The sequence below is a fragment of the Xenopus laevis genome, chromosome 1L (assembly GCF_017654675.1).
Source record: "Xenopus laevis strain J_2021 chromosome 1L, Xenopus_laevis_v10.1, whole genome shotgun sequence".
Lineage (NCBI taxonomy): Eukaryota > Metazoa > Chordata > Amphibia > Anura > Pipidae > Xenopus > Xenopus laevis.
In genome coordinates, this window is record NC_054371.1 from 23,599,766 (window position 1) to 23,617,725 (window position 17,960).

The 17,960-nt window shown below is 39.7% G+C and overlaps 1 protein-coding gene across 15 annotated transcripts in view; it reads left to right on the forward strand.

Annotated features, from left to right (window-relative positions):
- htt.L (huntingtin L homeolog) overlaps nucleotides 1–17,960 on the forward strand; it is a 132,459-nt gene that overhangs the window by 86,564 nt on the left and 27,935 nt on the right. For all 15 annotated transcript variants that reach the window (XM_041587681.1, XM_041587693.1, XM_041587704.1 and 12 more), the window contains 11 exons: nucleotides 2,846–2,990; nucleotides 3,847–4,026; nucleotides 5,000–5,176; nucleotides 6,553–6,629; nucleotides 6,819–6,957; nucleotides 8,092–8,214; nucleotides 8,968–9,181; nucleotides 10,398–10,543; nucleotides 13,269–13,446; nucleotides 13,869–13,958; nucleotides 16,796–16,983. In XM_041587681.1, the coding sequence (XP_041443615.1) occupies nucleotides 2,846–2,990; nucleotides 3,847–4,026; nucleotides 5,000–5,176; nucleotides 6,553–6,629; nucleotides 6,819–6,957; nucleotides 8,092–8,214; nucleotides 8,968–9,181; nucleotides 10,398–10,543; nucleotides 13,269–13,446; nucleotides 13,869–13,958; nucleotides 16,796–16,983 (1,657 nt within the window). The remainder of the gene's footprint in view (nucleotides 1–2,845; nucleotides 2,991–3,846; nucleotides 4,027–4,999; nucleotides 5,177–6,552; nucleotides 6,630–6,818; nucleotides 6,958–8,091; nucleotides 8,215–8,967; nucleotides 9,182–10,397; nucleotides 10,544–13,268; nucleotides 13,447–13,868; nucleotides 13,959–16,795; nucleotides 16,984–17,960) is intronic.

Consider the following 17,960-nt stretch of genomic DNA (forward strand, 5'->3'; position numbering starts at 1 on the left):
CAAGGGGTTGTTCACCTTCCAGTTCACTTTTAGTATAATGTAGATAGTGATATTTTGAGACAATTTGCAATTGCTTTTCATTTAATATTATTTCTGTTTTTTTAGTTATTTATTTTTTTATTTAGCAGCTCTCCAGTTTGCAATATTGGCAATTTTGTTGGTAGGGTCCAAATTACCTTAGCAAGCATGCATTGATTTGAATAAGAGACTGGAATATGAATAGGAGAGGGCCTAACTAGACGTATGAGTAATACAAAGAGGCAAAAACATTAAGGGGCAGATTCACTAACTTCGAGTGAAGGATTCGAAGTAAAAAAAACTTCGAATTTCGAGTAGTTTTTTGTGCTCCTTGACTATCGAATTGGCGTCAATTCCCCTGAGTAGAATGATTCGAATAGATCGAGCGCAAAAACGCTGCGACTATTCGCCATTTGACAGTCGAAGTACTGGATCGAGCGCAAAAACGCTGCGACTATTCGCCCATTCGATAGTCGAAGTACTGTCTCTTTTAAAAATACTTCGACTGCCTACTTCGCCACCTAAAACCTACCGAATTGCTTTAAAAGCCTATGGGAAAGTCCCATAGGCTTGTTTTCCAAGTTTTTGATCGAATAAAAAGGCATTCGATCGAATGAAAATCCTTCGAGTGAATATTCGATCGAGCGCCTATTCGCCTGGCGAATATTCGCCAATTCGACTATTCGCCAGAGCGTAAATTCGCCCGAATTGCCTATTCGATTCTATTCGAATCTATTCCCCAGTCGAATTTCGAGGGATTTAACCCCTCGAAATTCGACCCTTGATGAATTTGCCCCTAAATGTATAGCCTTACAAAGCATTTGTTTTCAGATGGGGTCAGTAACCCTTATTACAAAACTGAAAAGAGTCAGAAATGACTCAAAAACTAGAAAATAAATAATGAAGACTAATGGAAAAATTTGCTTAGAATTGACCATTCTGTAACAAATTTAAAGTTAACCTAAGATTGAACCACCCATTTAATCTACCATTGCTTCTATCCCCGGATAGTGGGAATTATATTTTAACAAAGTGACAAGGTTACAGATTTATAATTGGAAGATGAGAGCTGGGGGGGAAAAGAAACGGAATACAGGGAAAGGAGAAAGATGGGTTCAATCCCTGAGATACTCATTCTACTGTCTGGGGGCTCCATAAGGTGAAATGTGTGATCTTGTACTTCTTTAGAATATTCTTGAATTCTTCTCTCTTTATAATTTAGTCTTGAGGCCGAAAAAGAAATGTATACATTTCCCAATGCTGCCTCTTATAATTGCAGCCCTTATAACATAAACAACCTTGGTAAACAGTATCATTAAGCGATGGCATTGAATACAACGGTAGTGCGAGTAGGCGGATGGCTGGTGGGCTTGTATTGTAACAGCAAATCCAATATGCCACGCTTCTTTATAAATGCAATGTTTTTCTCCTACACAGCCATCAGGAGCCGTACAGATTGTTCCACCAATTTTAACATAACCGCCTGGCTATATTTTTAAAAAGTCACATTTCCTATCTTGATTACTTGATCGGTTACTGGCTAATTGCTCATTTTATTTGCTTCCCAACACACACAGAGAGCCAAGCTTAGATTCCCTTTATCTAAAGCAACTAGACTTTCATAGTAAAACTTGGAAACATTTTCAAGATTACTGCTCATGTTCAGGTATGGGATCTGTTATCCAGAAACCCATTATTCAGAAAGCTACGAATTACGGAAAGGCCATCTCTCATAGACTCCATTTTATCCAAATAATCTGAATATTTATAATTTCCTTTTTCTCTGTAGTAATAAAACAAGGGATGCGCCAAATCCACTATTTTGAATTGAGCCGAACCCCTGAGTTCTTCTCGAAAGATTCAGCCGAATACCGAACCAAATTGAATTCTAATTTTCATATGTATATGCAAATAAGTGATGGGAAGGGGAAAACATTTTTTACGTCCTTGTTTTGTGACAAAAAGTTGCATATGCAAATTCCGATTCCGGCCAGAAGGATCCATCCGAATCCTGCTGAAAAAGGCAGAATCCTGGATTCGTTGCATCCCTAAATAAAACAGTAGCTTTTACTTGATCCCAACTAAGATATAATTAATCCTTATTGGAAGCAAAACCAGCCTATTGGGTTTGTTTAATGTTTACACGATTTTCTAGTAGATTTAAGGTATGAAGATCCAAATTACAGAAAGACCCTTTATCTGAAAAAACCCAAATTCCAAGCATTCTGGATAACAGGTCCTAAACCTGTGCTATGTAGTTGGTAGTAAGTCCTTTATGTGTACAATAATTAAGCATGGCAAAACAAATTCAAAAACTGCATTTTTAAAGGGGACGTACCTTGAAATGGTATTCTTAGATCATTTGCAAACTGAATTTATTTTTCATTTTGTATGTTTTTTGCTTTAATTTATTGCTTTACCTTTTAACGTAGCAACCGTAGCTGGTTGCTACGGCCCCACTTGCATCCGGATAGTGGTTTGAATGACAGACCGGAGGAAACATTAATAGTCAATGAATGCCCCCCCTGCACACGCGTCTAGAGCAAGTGCCATATAAAATACAATAGGACTGGGTGACTATGAAGATTTTCATTCATCCAGGTCATGGCAATCTCCAAAATGAACGTCTACAATGATTACTCAGCAAGTCCAGTTGTTTTTAGATTTACCTACACTAGATATAACAGGACTGGGTCTTTTCTATACAGCTGGCTCTTTGATTTGGAGGCTCTTTTGCAAACAATGGCCACATTTACACCATCACAGTCCAACATAAAACAAGAGCTTTGTTTATGGGGTTTTTAAAATCTTTGCCTTTTTTTTCCAGAAGGAACAGCTTATCCAGTACCAAATTATTGCTGAGCCCTCATATGTCAACAGAGAGCGACAATCCAGATCCGGCTTCCAAACTGGCGATTTGTAATCGAGAAATAGTGCGCAGGGGGGCGCTGATCCTGTTTTGTGATTACGTGGTAAGATTGCGTTGTCCCTTTAAATTAACTTGAGTCTCTTACAGATGAGCTTTTCATTGATTTTTTCCTTTACTTATGGTTTTAAAATGATTTTCCTCGCAGATTGAAAAGGGTCTGCGACCCTGTCACCCAGACAGCAGCAGAGAAATAAAAAAAAACTGTCTGCAAGGGTGCAACTTTATTGATTTGTTACTTGTTATTGCTTGTCTTTTTGTTAAGTTTCTCTCTTACTCATATTCCATTTTGATGTTGAAGCTGCTGCCTAGTTGCTAGGATGAGTGGGACCCTAGTAACTAGATATTTAGGGCCACGTCTCACACACACACGCACACACACAGTTCTCTCTTCTCCAGTTTTTGCAGAGAAAACAAGTTACAGCCTGTTACCTCCCTTGTCTCTAAGGAAGCACCGAATCCAGGAATCGGTTTGGGATTCGCTCTTTTTCAGCAGGATTTGGAATCGGCTGAATCCTTCTGCACAGCCGAACTGAATCCTAATTTGCATATGCAAATTAGGGCCTGGGGACTGAGATCGTAAAAAATTATTTGCCCTTCCCACCTCTAATTTGCATATGCAAATTCGGATTTGGTTCGGTATTCGCCCGAATCTTTCACGAAGGATTCGGTGGTTCGGCCGAATCCGAAATAGTGGATTCGTGCATCCCTACTTGTCTCTTAGCTGAACTTTTCTCAGCTACTGAGCTAAAAATACAGAAATATTTCAAATATAAATCTAAACTATAACAACATAACACTGTTAAAACTTTTGCACATTCTTTAAAATAATCACTATTTCTGGGAAACTATAGAATGCTGTGTATTGTGCCTAATCCTTGTGGTTCTTTGGCTTCTTCTAGTGTCAGAATCTGCACGACTCGGAGCATCTCACGTGGCTCATAGTTAATCATGTTCAGGATCTAATAAATCTGTCGCATGAACCGCCAGTTCAGGACTTCATTAGTGCAATACACAGGAATTCTGCAGCCAGTGGCCTCTTCATTCAAGCCATCCAGTCCCGCTGTGAAAACCTGGCAGCAGTAAGTGGATTCCTTATTTTTTCTCTCTAAGGGGTATGTTTGATAAGCAAAATAAACTGTCGTTTTATACTTTTTAAAGGGGAAGCGTCAACACTTATTGCATGTCAGACATTAACCCTTCTGACACTATATAAATGATCACTGTTCTATGTATGTATGAAATATATGTGCTTCTGACAACAGATAAAAATTGCTACCATATTTAGAGGCCAATTTATCAAAGGTTGAATTTCAAACTCATGTGAATTTTTTTTGTTACTCTAATAAAGTCGAATATACTCACAAATTGACTGGGAGGTTATTTAAGAAAACATTTAAAATGTCTAATATTCGCACTAATAGTTCCGACCCTAAAATTCTAATTTTCTTTTTTTAAGAAAAAGTTTGAATGTCTAATATTCAAACTAATAGTTCCGACCCTAAAATTTGAATCTTATTCGAATCGTATTCAAATCGAGTTTTTTTCTGAAAAACAAAAAAACTTGAATGTCAGGAAGGCTATTAAAATCTCCAAATGGCTCAACGGGCCTCTGCCATTGACTTGTACATGAACTCGGCAGGTTTTAGGTGATGAATATTCGAATTAGGACTGTTTCCATGGTCGAGAGGTGATAAATCTCACATTTACATTTGAATAGGGGGATTCAAATTGAAATGGGTGAATTTCGACACCAAAACAAAATTCTAAAAATCGAATTAAAATTTACTATTCGACCCTTAATACATTTGCCCATCAGTGAAATAACTGTAGCCCAGAACTGAACATCCAGACAGTACGGATCTCTCTTTAACATGAGAGCAAATTCTGCACCATAAGAACTATCTAGTGATGCTTGCAGGCAAATGACAGTTTTTTGCTTCTAACCAGGATATATTAGGAGTTTCTAGTGCTGGTGTGGTTATTCTTACTTGTTTTCAACTTATAATTGGTTTTTATATGTATTCTGCTCTATGCTTATCTTATCATTTCAAGCCGACCACTCTAAAGAAGACATTGCAGTGCTTGGAAGGAATCCATCTCAGCCAGTCTGGTGCCGTGTTGTTGTTGTACATTGACAGGCTACTTTGTACTCCTTTCCGTGTGCTGGCCCGCATGGTGGACACATTAGCTTGTCGACGAGTGGAAATGCTCTTGGCTGCTACCCCTCAGGTATGACAGTTGCATGGCTGCTACTTCTCAGGTATGACAGTTGCATGGGTGCTACCACTCAGGTATGACAGTTGCATGGCTGCTACTTCTCAGGTATGACAGTTGCATGGCTGCTTTACAAGGACTTTTTTTTAATCCCATTGTAAATTATGCAATGGTAATATTAAAATATTTTAAGTAAACCTTAAAAATAAGTGAATGTAAAATTGATGAAGGGGCTATTCTAAGCTGTTTTTCAGTGTACATTCATTACTATTATTTTTTTTTCAATTCCCAGATATTAAGCGATACATGTGCTGTTAATAGGAATGAATTTTGTTACAACAGCCCCACCTGCTGGTCAGTTTCCCACCAGTCCAACCACCAAGAAGTCAAGGAAGTTGTCAGGAGAAAGAAAGAGGCTGCTCTGATTTTCTTCTGCTTAAGAACGATTTGAGAAAGGTTTCTAATTTGTTTCCTAAGCAGGAGAACATCAGAGCAGCTTCTTTCTTTCTCCTGACAACTTCCTTGACTACTTGGTGACCAGACTTGTTAAAAAATGACCAGCAGGTGGTGCTGTTATAACAAAATTCATTCATAGTAACAGTACATGTATCCCTTAATATTTTGAAAATAAAAGCCCTTCCAGATCACTGGTTCGATGCCCGATGATTGTATTTCCTTTGTGTTTCCTTGGTGCTTCTAATATTACAATTGACTGATTCCTGGACCTTTTGATCCTGCCTGAACTTTGACATTGCTATTCATCTGCCTGCCTATTGATCTTTTGCCTGGAATTGACTACGATTATTCCTGATCCCTTTTTGATTACCGCAAACTTGAACTTTGTCCTGAAACTTCCTCCTTGGTCCGGACTTCTCCGATATGAGCCCATAGACCCCTGCCAAATGCTTAGAATAGCCCACTCATCAGTTCTACATTCACGTATTTTAAAGGTTTACTTATCCTTTAAGTGGTGAATGTACAATTGTATCCCCATGGAAAAACTTCTGTTGAATCTATATCAGGAAATATCACAATGTGCTGGCCGTGCTCAGGTAGAGCCCACCGTTTGGGGCTTCACAGTCCAGAGAATTTCAGGGTGGGTACAAAGCCGCACAAACCACTTCTTGTATAGATTATTCATTTGAAAGGGAAACATCTGATGCATCCAGATCAGTCACTTTCAGGCCGAAAATCATCTTCCATCACAGGAATGTTTTGGTGACTCGAGTTCAGCCAGCCGAAATAAGCAGGACGTGGAAGCACCATAAGTGCCATTAGTGCAAAAAATTAGCTTGTAAAACTTTGAAAACATCTGATTTTGGATTCTGGAAATAACAGCAATTGACACTGTTATCTGCCTGTCTTTAACTTGTGTTCTGTTGTCCCTACAGAATATTGTTTCTCAGTTGCCGCTGGAAGAGCTGGATAGAATGCAGGAGTATTTACAGAGCAGTGGATTAGCACAAAGGTAAAGTCTTTGTATGTGTGTAATATATATATTTACACAACCAATCCATACATCACCATTAGAAGGTGTGAACGTGTCCATTTCATTTCCCAAATTGTTCTGCCTCCTAGAAGGGATGTATTACCAGGGCACCAGCTTGACCAATGAGGAATGGCATTTAGTGATATCTTTACACTCCTTTGTTTCCAGACACCAAAGACTTTATTCTCTGCTGGACAGATTTCGGATGACTGTAGCACCACATACAGTTAGCCCCTTACCTTCAGTTACTTCACACCCGCTGGATGGGGAAAATCAGGCAACGCTGGAGACGTTGGGCCCTGATAAGGTACATAGATGTCTAGGCCTTGTTAACAGAGAACTAGCCTACTGAGGAACATATTGCATCTCTCTAAATAGGACTTCTGTTTAGAACTTAAGGGGTCGTTTATGTTCATGCCTGTAGTTGCATTCCCACAAATTTCTCCCGCAGTCAGCACATTACACCCCATTTGTTGCAATTCCATATAGTTGCGCTTGGCTCTGTTCAGTCCTTCCAGACGGTTGTCTTAGACTTTCCGCACGATTACTTCTGATTTATGGCAAAATGTGAGATGTCATTGCATTAATATTGAGTCATCAGACCCCAATTCCCTCTTGTGACCAGAATTTTTTTTGGGGGGACACCTACATTATTTGGAAAAGATTGTTCTTTTCACAGTGCACTTGAGGATATAAATGAACCCTTTAGCTTATTTTACTTTACAGGGTACTATTTCTTGAGTGCCTCGTCATTTCCTAATGCCCCAAAGATTTTCTGCACTGTCCCAGATGAAGTTACAGTTCTGATTTTTACTGCATATTTGCAGTGTCCAGGACACCAGTGACGATCTCTGGGGCATTGGGAAATAATAGTGACAGCCTCGGGTCTAAGGTTAGTGATTATGTTTACTGGATGGTGCCCAATATATTAACATTTGCACCATCCTCTCAGATGATGTAGAATAACTGGGAGGAGAGGCAGTTGTTAATTTTGCTGCTTTCTGGGAGTTGTTAAACAATCAATGCTCAATTAGCACTTCTTCTTGGTTGTGCAACACAAGCTGGGCTTTTCTATCAGATTTTAAAATTAGAAAAACTGTCTTGGCTGGTAGCCTCTCCTGTGTAATGCAGTGCAGGATCAAGCAGTGCAGGATCAAGCAGTGCAGGATCAAGCAGTGCAGGACCAAGCAGTGCAGGACCAAGCAGTGCAGGACCAAGGAGTGCAGGACCAAGCAGTGCTTGATATTCTTCACATGATGTTCAAATTTAAAAAACATTAATGGCCCAAATCTTTATGCTAACAAATGATCGATCTAATCCTCTTAACATACAATACATTTTTATGAAATACTTTAGTGTGATCTGATAATACTGCTTCAATGTGATGTTGCTTTCTTGCTTTTATTGTATTTCTCATTATTTGTCTCTCTTATCGTGGAAGGAATGGTATGTGTCTCTGGTCCGATCCCAGTGCTTTACCCATTCAGACTCTGCTCTGCTGGAAGGAGCAGAACTGGTGAATAAAATTCCTCCGGCAGAACGACACTCTTTCATGAGCAGCAAGGTAAAGAGCTTCATTCTGCAGGCCTAAATGAGTCTTAATTCTCTACATGAGATACAGAGCAATGCAGCTTCTCAATAATTCTGCCCCCCAAATTCCTAGGTAATATTGTTTCTGGTGAGCTAAATTAGCAATTAGATTTCAACTGATGAATGACTTCATACTGACCCAGTAACTTCATTGTAGAAGATAGCAGGACAACAGCAATGCATTTGCCTATCAATAGTACAAATTAAATCACTTTGCGATAATAGGGTTTTCTTTATACAAGTGCAAAATGGTAGAAAATAATTGCACAGACTTTCCACATCATTGCAGGCGCTTGCAAAACAGAGTGTGGCCGGGACTGTGGCATAAATTTGTGGCACAGGTTAAATCAGGGTTCCCCAACCTTTTTCACCTATGAGCCACATTCAAGGGGTTGGGGAGCAACATAAAAATAGTTCCTGAGGATGCCAACAATGGGCTGTTATTGGCTATTTGGTAGCCCCTATGTGGACTGGCAGCCTACAGAAAGCTCTATTTGGCAATACAACTGTTTTTTGTGCAACCAAAAGTTTCCTCCAAGCCTGGAATTTAAAAATAAGCACCTGCTTTGAAGCCACTGGGAGCAACAAGCAAGGGGTTGGGGAGCAACATGTTGCTCACGAGCTACTGGTCGGGGATCACTGGGTTGAATAGTACATAACAGATAACATTATGTTCTACAAAGCTTATCTACTGTGTAACCTGAGCCTATTCTCCTTTACATTATAGGATTTTAATGTGAGCCTGCTTGCTCCTTGCTTAGCCCTGGGTGTGAACCAAATCTCAGGAGAACAGGACAGCACATTGTTTGAGACAACCCTCACAGTGATTCTGGATCTCATATCCGGCAACGTACAGCAACTACCCGAAGAGCATCAGGTTCTGCAACCACTGCAGCAGGTGGAAAGCACTGCCTACTGGGAGAAGTTCAGCCTTTTGTTTGGTAATTATTTACATTCATCAAATTACATTTCAAAAGGAATCTAAGTGTATTCACTGAATTCTACTCGTAAGTGACTTTGGGATTGCGGTGATCCTAGTCACCAGTTCAGTGTTGACCAGGTGGCATTTCAGGGACCCACCTTACAAGCTGTAACGGACCTTATTCTTTATATCCCTGCTTCCCAAACTGTGATTTTTTTAATTGGAGTATATTGGGGATAGGTTTAAAGTAAAAATGGTATTTTGTTTTTGCCTTTACATCCTCTTTAATCTTTCCAACTCCAGCTGCAGGGAAAAGATCATGGAGCCAGATTTAAACAGATAAACTAGGATTCTATTTGGAGAATTATTTTGCTGCAGCTTCTGGTTCTGGAGAGATGTGTTTGACAATAAAAGAACTATAAAATCCACATTTGATTACATGACAACACAGGACCCAGTATATTCTGATTATTAATCAGTCTTGCTGTATCTGCTTCTGTTGCAGATATTGTTTGACTTGTGCTGTTTTGATAATTTTTTTGACAATCCCTAAGCTTAACCTCCCAATTGAAGCCTAGACCACATTGAGCATGTGCACAGTCTTGGTCTTGCAAAGATTAACCTCCCAACTGAAGCCTAGACCACATTGAGCATGTGCACAGTCTTGGTCTTGCAAAGATTAACCTCCCAACTGAAGCCGAGACCACATTGAGCATGTGCACAGTCTTGGTCTTGCAAAGATGTTTAACAAAGTTATAAGATGGTGACCCCCTGGGGCCAACTTTGAAAACATAAATTTGTTTGATTAGGCTTCGGGAGCAGTACGTTCGTTTTTATGTTTTGTATACAAAATACAGCATTTCTAGCCTTATTCTAGTTTAGACTTTAGTTTTCCTTTAAATAGATGGTCTATAGGAGTTTAGTACAGACTTGGCATTAGCACTGACACTGGCAGTTTTACCCTTCTGATACACAGAGCTCTCTACCACTCATTGCACTATTTATTATTTCACATTTGTGAAGGGTGGATACTCTTACCAGATTGCAAGGAGAGTTAATGAACTGTATATAACGGCCTTCTTCCACCCATGTCTGTGCTGCCTGTGCTTTCATGATAAGTAAGAGCTTACTAGACATAAACTTTTAGCCGCATACTTTCACTGACTCTCCGCTGGCAAAGAATGAATGTAAGCGTTCATGATCCGGTACTTTACAGAAATGTTATTGATTTGCAGGTGACAGCAGCGTGTACTGCTCTCTGGTGGCTCTCTGCAGAGCACTTGCTCAGTATTTGGTTTCCCTGCCTAAACTTCCTGCAGAATTCCACATCCGACAGGAAAAGGAAATGGACTTTGTGAAGTTTATGGTGCTCTGCGTTGAGGTAAGACAGGAATACTTTTAGAGGGGTTGTTGGCTTTCCAACACTTTTTTTTTCAGTTCAGTTGTTTACAGATGGATCACCAGGAATAGACTTTATATATTTGTATTTGTGAATGTTTTTCTAATATTAAATTGTAAAGTTTCATTTTTCTTCTTCTTATGTCTTTCAAAAACAATTCTGGAAAGGGTGGTCACTAGTGATGTGTGGGTTTGTTCTGACTTCCACACAACTATTGTGGGCCGTGGGTATTTTGTTTTAAAAGTTTGCGCTTGCACGCTCAGTCCGTGACTTCAAAGCAGGGTGGGCGGGTGTGGGTAGTAAAGGTTAGGGTAGGACTTTTTGTGGTCCTGCACATCACTAGTGGTCACAGACTCTGTAAAATAGTGATGAGCGTGTTTGGCTTTTCCCGACCCGCCAGTCGCCTTCCCACGACCGATTTCCGGGAAGAGCTCATCCTGGCACCCGCCCGCGACCCAGAAAGGAGCATGTGAGGTCGGCCCGACCCACGGGTCCCCCGTATATCGGGCTGCTCCGCACATCACTACTGTAAACTGTTCTTAATTGATACATTTAGTTGATGCATTTGTTATCTTTGTCCCTGCTGAGCAGAAAGTGATTGGATACGGGGTGCAGTTTTATGGTTTCAAACACCCCTAGACCAGGAAGGTTAACGTTTTTAATAAAATAAAAAAGTGCACAACCCTCTGCAGATAGATTTAAAGGGATACTGTCATGGGAAAAATTATTTTTTTTCAAAATGAATCAGTTAATAGTGCTGCTCCAGCAGAATTCTGCACTGAAATCCATTTCTCAAAAGAGCAAACAGATTTTGTATAATCAATATTGAAATCTGACACGGGGCTAGACATTTTGTCAATTTCCCAGCTGCCCCTAGTCATGTGACTTGTGCCTGCACTTTAGGAGAGAAATGCTTTCTGGCAGGCTGCTGTTTTTCCTTCTCAATGTAACTGAATGTGTCTCAGTGGGACATGGGTTTTTACTATTGAGTGTTGTTCTTAGATCTACCAGGCAGCTGTTATCTTGTGTTAGGGAGCTGTTATGTGGTTACCTACCCATTGTTCTTTTGTTTGGCTGCTGGGAGGAAAAGGGAGGGGGGTGATATCACTCCAACTTGCAGTACAGCAGTAAAGAGTGATTGAAGTTTATCAGAGCACAAGTCACATGACTTGGGGCAGCTGGGAAATTAACAATATGTCTAGCCCCATGTCAGATTTCAAAATTGAATATAAAAAAATCGGTTTGCTCTTTTGAGAAATGGATTCAGCGCAGAATTCTGCTGGAGCAGCACTATTAACTGATTCATTTTGAAAAAAAATGTTTTTCCCATGACAGTATCCCTTTAACTGCAGCAAAAACCAAGTCCAGGTTCAGGCCAAAAGTCAAGGGCAGGCGGCAGACAAACAGATCAGGGACAGGCCAAAAGTCAGGACTGGCAGAGTAAATGCAAGGTAGATAACAAGCCAAAGTCAATAACGGGAGAGTCAAAATCAGAGGGAACATGGACCAGGTAGGACCAGAGCAGGAATAAGGCAGGAACAAGACAATATTACCAGATACAATTCAGAAACAGGAACAGAAACTGGAGCAGGATCAGGAATAGAAACGGGAACAAAATCAGGATTTCACGAGGCTTGGAGGCAGTAGGGCCAATAATCAAGCATCGAGGAGTCTGGGATGCAGGCGTAAAGGAACAGTAACACCAAAAACTGAAAGTGTCTTTAAGGAATGACAATATAATGTATTGTTGCCCTGCACTTGTGTGTTTGTTTCAGAAACACAACTGTAGTTTATATGAACAAGCTGCTGTGTAGCCATGGGGGCAGCCATTCAAGCACAGGGTACACAGTAGATAACAGATAAGTACTACTATAGTTTATATAAACAAGCTGCTGTGTAGCAATGGGGGCAGCCATTCAAGCACAGGATACACAGTAGATAACAGATAAGTACTACTATAGTTTATATAAACAAGCTGCTGTGTACCCATGGGGGCAGCCATTCAAACACAGGATACACAGCAGATAACAGATAAGTACTACTATAGTTTATATAAACAAGCTACTGTGTAGCCATGGGGGCAGCCATTCAAGCACAGGACACACAGTAGATAACAGATACGTACTACTATAGTTTATATAAACAAGCTGCTGTGTAGCCATGGGAGCAGCCATTCAAAGCTGAAAAAGGAGAAAAGGCACAGGATACACAGCAAATAACATATATTCCTTGTAGTATACAATGGGATTCTTCGGAGCTTATCTGTTATCTACTGTGTATCTTGTGCTTGAATGGCTGTCCCCTTGTCTACACAGCAGCTTGTTTAAATAAACTATTGTAGAGTTTCTGAAGCAAACACACCAGTTTTAACAGTGAAGCACGACATTACATTATATTTTTCATTACTTTAAAAGACTTTCATTTTTATGTTACGGTTCCTTTAAATAGCCTGTAAATGAGCAGTTGCCCACAACTGGGTAGAGAGCATGGATTCCTGGGAGATGGAGGCAGGGTCATAGATATCATATTTCAGGCGGTCGTCACTTTGCCTCCTGTAGCTCAGGCAGGAGGAGCAGTGCCCTGAATGCAACAGATCCCTGGTTCGAAACCAGGGAGTTCCTAACCGGAAGACACTTAGGAATGTTGGAAAATTAATATCTTTTGTATATTGCTGATATGCAGTATCTCTTTAATTGTTTATCTGCAGGCGGTGTCTTGGCATTTTGTACATGAGCACATTCCACTGAGTCTGGATCTTCAGGCCGTAATTGACTGTTGCTGCCTGACTCTCCAGCAGCCGGCGTTGTGGAACCTTCTGGCGTCCCCAGAGTGTATGACACACGCCTGTTCCCTAATCATGTGTGTAAGATTCATCCTCGAGGCAGGTGAGTACAAGCAGTGCAATAGTATCATTTTTATCATTTTAATTATCTTTATTTTAAAATAACTTAAAGTAAATCCCAACGATGCAAATAAGTCAGTTTCACACTGGCATCTGTCTGAGCATCTTCTCTTGTACTAAACCTGAGCAGAGAAGATGAGGTTTGTATCAAGTCAAATTTTCCAGTAGGGATTCAGGCAAATCCATCAGTAGTGTGTTTGGGCAAGGAACCTGAATGGCAACAAAACAAATTGCAGTTGAGTATAGAGTGTACCATTCAGTGGTGTGGGGGTGCAGTCATTTTTTCACTCCTGTGTGTTTTATAACTACAAGATTTATCTGCCCACAGTAAGCACAGCTTCACATCTTGCTTTCGAATAAAACACACATTTTGTTGAGTTTTATTACAATTCTTTGCCGTTTCAGTTGCTGTAGAACCAGGCGACCAGCTTCTCAGTCCAGAAAGAAGAAAGAACAAAACTTCAGAAGATGCAGAAGAAGATCAAGTGGATTCCAGTAAGCGGTGGTGTTCCTATAAGCTATTGGTTACCTCATTAAAGGGCAAGTCCACCCCAAAATAAACATTTGCTTAATAAAAGAAAACATAATTCTAAGCAGCGTTCCAATAAAAAAAAATGGCTGTGCTTCTGAAGTTATTAGTAAGAACAATTGCTATTGAAAGCAGCATTTGCTTAAAGGGGACCTGTCTCCCAGACATAAAAAGCTGAATAATAAAAGTCCTTTTCAATTTAAATATGAAGCCATTTTTTTATTTTTATTTATTGAAACACCCATAACTGTAATGAACCCGCTCTAAAATGTCAGCTGTCAATCGTATGTTGCCTGACCCTGGTGGAGCAGACAATTACCTTTCACTTTCCATTCTGCACTTCCAAGATACCACTGCACTCTCCACATACCCCCCTCCCTCCTCACCATCTAATTGTGTAGCCAGTGCTCAGGCAGGGTATCAGGTGCCCCATTTTGGTGCATGAACAAGATTTTGGCGTGATGCAAAGCTTGCCTTACTAACAGTGTCCAGTGTCTAGCTGCCTGCTTGATTTTATTGTGAAGTCCAAGAATAAAAAGATTTAAATAGTTTATATAGTGAATAAAGTACCCCCTCTTCTAAATTATAAGGATATTATAAGTTATCGAGGAGTTTCATGACCATATAAAAACATGAGGCCAAAGGCCGAGGTAACTTCTAATATCCTCATATTTTGCAACTGGGGGTACTTTATTTATTATAATACACAAGTTTCAGTGAGTCATGTGACAAATGACATCACTACTTACCATTTATAACTGATGACATCAGAACTCACCATTTATAACTGATGACATCAGTTATAAGGATATAATTTACAAGATATTCATGGCTTTTGTGTATTATATAGTTTATATTTATATAATTTTATATAGTGAAATTTATTTTGCTTGACTGACATCATAATAAAGGATTTGGACTATTTCTTGGGGTGACGGGTCCCCTTTAACCCCTGGTTGTTACTTTTAAATCAATGTTACAAAAGTGTTAGTTCCCCAGCAGGTCTGTTAGTCAGCTGCCTTGTCTAACATTGTAACAACAGTCTGAGCCATCAGGGCAGAGAATAGACAGGGACAGACACTGCTTTCAATAGCAATTTATATACAAATAACTGTAATAAATGTATATTGTAAAGTGACTTAGAATTATGTTTTCTTTTATTAGGCAAAAAAATATTTTTTTGGGTTGACATTCCCTTTAGGGCAGAGACAGACGCGAAGATTCGGGGAGATTTGGGCGTCCAAACGACTAATCGTGTCTTCTGATGGCGACTAATGTCCCCGAAATGCATTTCCCCGGCTAGAATCTAAATTGCCGGCGGGATGGCACTCAGAGAACTTTGTTTTCCGAAGTCGCCTGAAGTTTCCTTGTGAAGGTCTAAGTCCAAAGTAATTTTAAAACCATGTTAAAATACAATGGACGTTTATGTAGCAGCAAATACATTACACTACACAAGCTGGGAAACCTTCATAAAATAAAATAGAGTTGTTATATTGCCCTACACATGTGCCCACTGTATAGTTTATGTGTCATATGTTAGGAAATGTAGGGGGGAAGGAGGGTACCCCAAAAAAGTACGATCTTTTTCAGCCTATCACCCTTAAAAAAGGAAAAGATGCCAGCGTTTTTTGGGACTTAGAAAAAATTTCTACTTTTTTTGAAGTAATCCCTATCTACTCTATTGCACTTCACCTGGTCTGAGGTGGCGAAGGCAAGTCTGGCGCAAGAGGTAACGTTCAGTAAAATGCGCAAGTTAGTGAATTAACGTAGTTACGTCCTTTCGCATAGCGCAACTTCGCCTGGCGTAAGGGTGCGAAGTAGCGCCCTTACGCCAGCACCCGTTAGTAAATCGGCGAAGTAATGAAATTACGTCACACTGGCGAATTTGCACTAGCGTTAGGCACTTCGCACTTTAGTGAATTTGCCCCATAGAGTCCAACCAGCAACTCATGTCTGCTTCCCCTGTTCTTATGCCTCTGGAATTTAATCTAAGAGCAGAGCAACACGCTGCTATTTCGGGAAATTAGTTGCCCAGCAACAAATCGCTTCTTCTTCGGGCAACTAATCTCCCCAAACTGCCTTCCCACCGACTAGAATGTAAATCGCCGGTGGCATGGCACTCGGAACACTTTGATTTTCTCACGAGGAAACTTTGGGCGACTTTGGAAAACGAATCACGCCGAGTGCCATCTCACCGGTGATTTAGATTCTAGCTGGCGGAAAGTCTTTCCGGGGAGATTAGTCTCCCGAAGAAGGTGCGATTAGTCGCCGGGCGATTAAATCTCCCCAAATCTTCACGTCTGTCTCTGCCCTAAGTGTTAATAGAGATTTTGCTTTTAGAAAGAACTTTATTGTCAGAGTGACAAATAGATGGTGAGAGTAAAGGCAGCACGTAGCAGGAGATCTGTAATGGACTGGAATATATTATTCTCTTATATGATTATGTAATGCCTAGGACTTTATGGATAAGAGATTGAGATTTAGCAATCGTTACTAAAAAAAAAAGGTCATCATTAAAATTACCAAGGATTTATGCAGCTCAGTTACCATCATATACAAGGTCTTGTTATAACAAACTGACAGATGTTTGCTTAAATAGGACTTCCCATAGCTTTCCCATATTTCAGAACTATCTGTATAATAGATCTCATTCCTGCACTACCTGCCGTTTAGATTCTGAGGTCTTGAGCCACCAGTTCACTGCACTGTATCAAAGGGTTTTTGGTGCAAAGACAGACAAAGACATTGTAATGCATTTGAATTTAAGATGTTCCTCTCTTTTTGTTTTTTGATTTTTTATTAGAACCTGTTTTTATCAAGATGGCCTGTGAAATTATGTCTGAAATGGTAGAATGCCTGCAGACCGTTTTAGTATTTGGCCACCAATGGAACAGAAACATTGCAGCGTTTCTCACCCCTGTCTTTAGAAATATTATCATTAGCTTGGCACGCTTGCCTTTAGTCAATAGTTACACCAGAGTTCCTCCTTTGGTAAGTGCTTTTATTTCTCATTCCTTGCTATTTGCCTTCCAGAGGCTGACTATGAAGTTACCAGATGCTTAATTTCACTGTTTTGGGTTCAGGTGCTGTGATATGAAAGTTATATAAAATAAGTATAAATTTATAAAGGAGGTGTTCTCCTTAAAATCACATTTTAGTATGATGTAGAGAGTGATATTCTGAGACAATTTGCAATTGGTCTTCATTTTTTATTATTTCTGGCTTTTGAATGATTTATCTTTTGGTTCAGCAGCTCTCCAGTTTACAATTTCAGCAGCTCTCTGGTTGACACGGTTGAAGTTACCCTAGCAACCAGGCAGTGGTGTGACTGAAAGACTGGAAATGAATAGGATAGGCCTAAATAGAAAGATATTGAATCAAAAAACATCAGTAAAATGGTAGCCTCAAAGAAAATAGTTTTTTGGATGCCGGATCAGTGACAAACGTTTAAATGCTGCAAAGAGTCTGAAGGAGAAGGCATATCGGTAATTATAATAAATAAACAACAAGGACCAATTAAAAAGTCGCTATGAATTGGCCATTGTATAACATGCTAAAAGTTAACTTTTAAAAGGCTGCTGAATCTCTGGGTTGGTACAGAATTTTTTCCGTATATAAATACTTAATTCCAAGCCATATTCTCTTCTGCGCTTCATTTCTTCTTTAGTAAAGCAATACAGTTATTTGTAACCAGGATATTTTATTAAAGGGATTCTGTCATATTTTTTATGGTATAGTTTTATATTCCTAAATTACACTAAGAACATTGCAAATAATTGTAATTTTATCCTTGAACCAATAAATGTATTTTTTTTAGCTGTAATATTGGTGTGTAGGCGTCATCTCAGATCCTGTGCTATCAGAAAGAGCCAGTACTTCACAATGGAACTGCTTTCGGATAAGCTATTGTTTCTCCTACTCGATATAAGTCCCAAACAACTTGGCTTTCTCCAGCATGGGTGTTATTC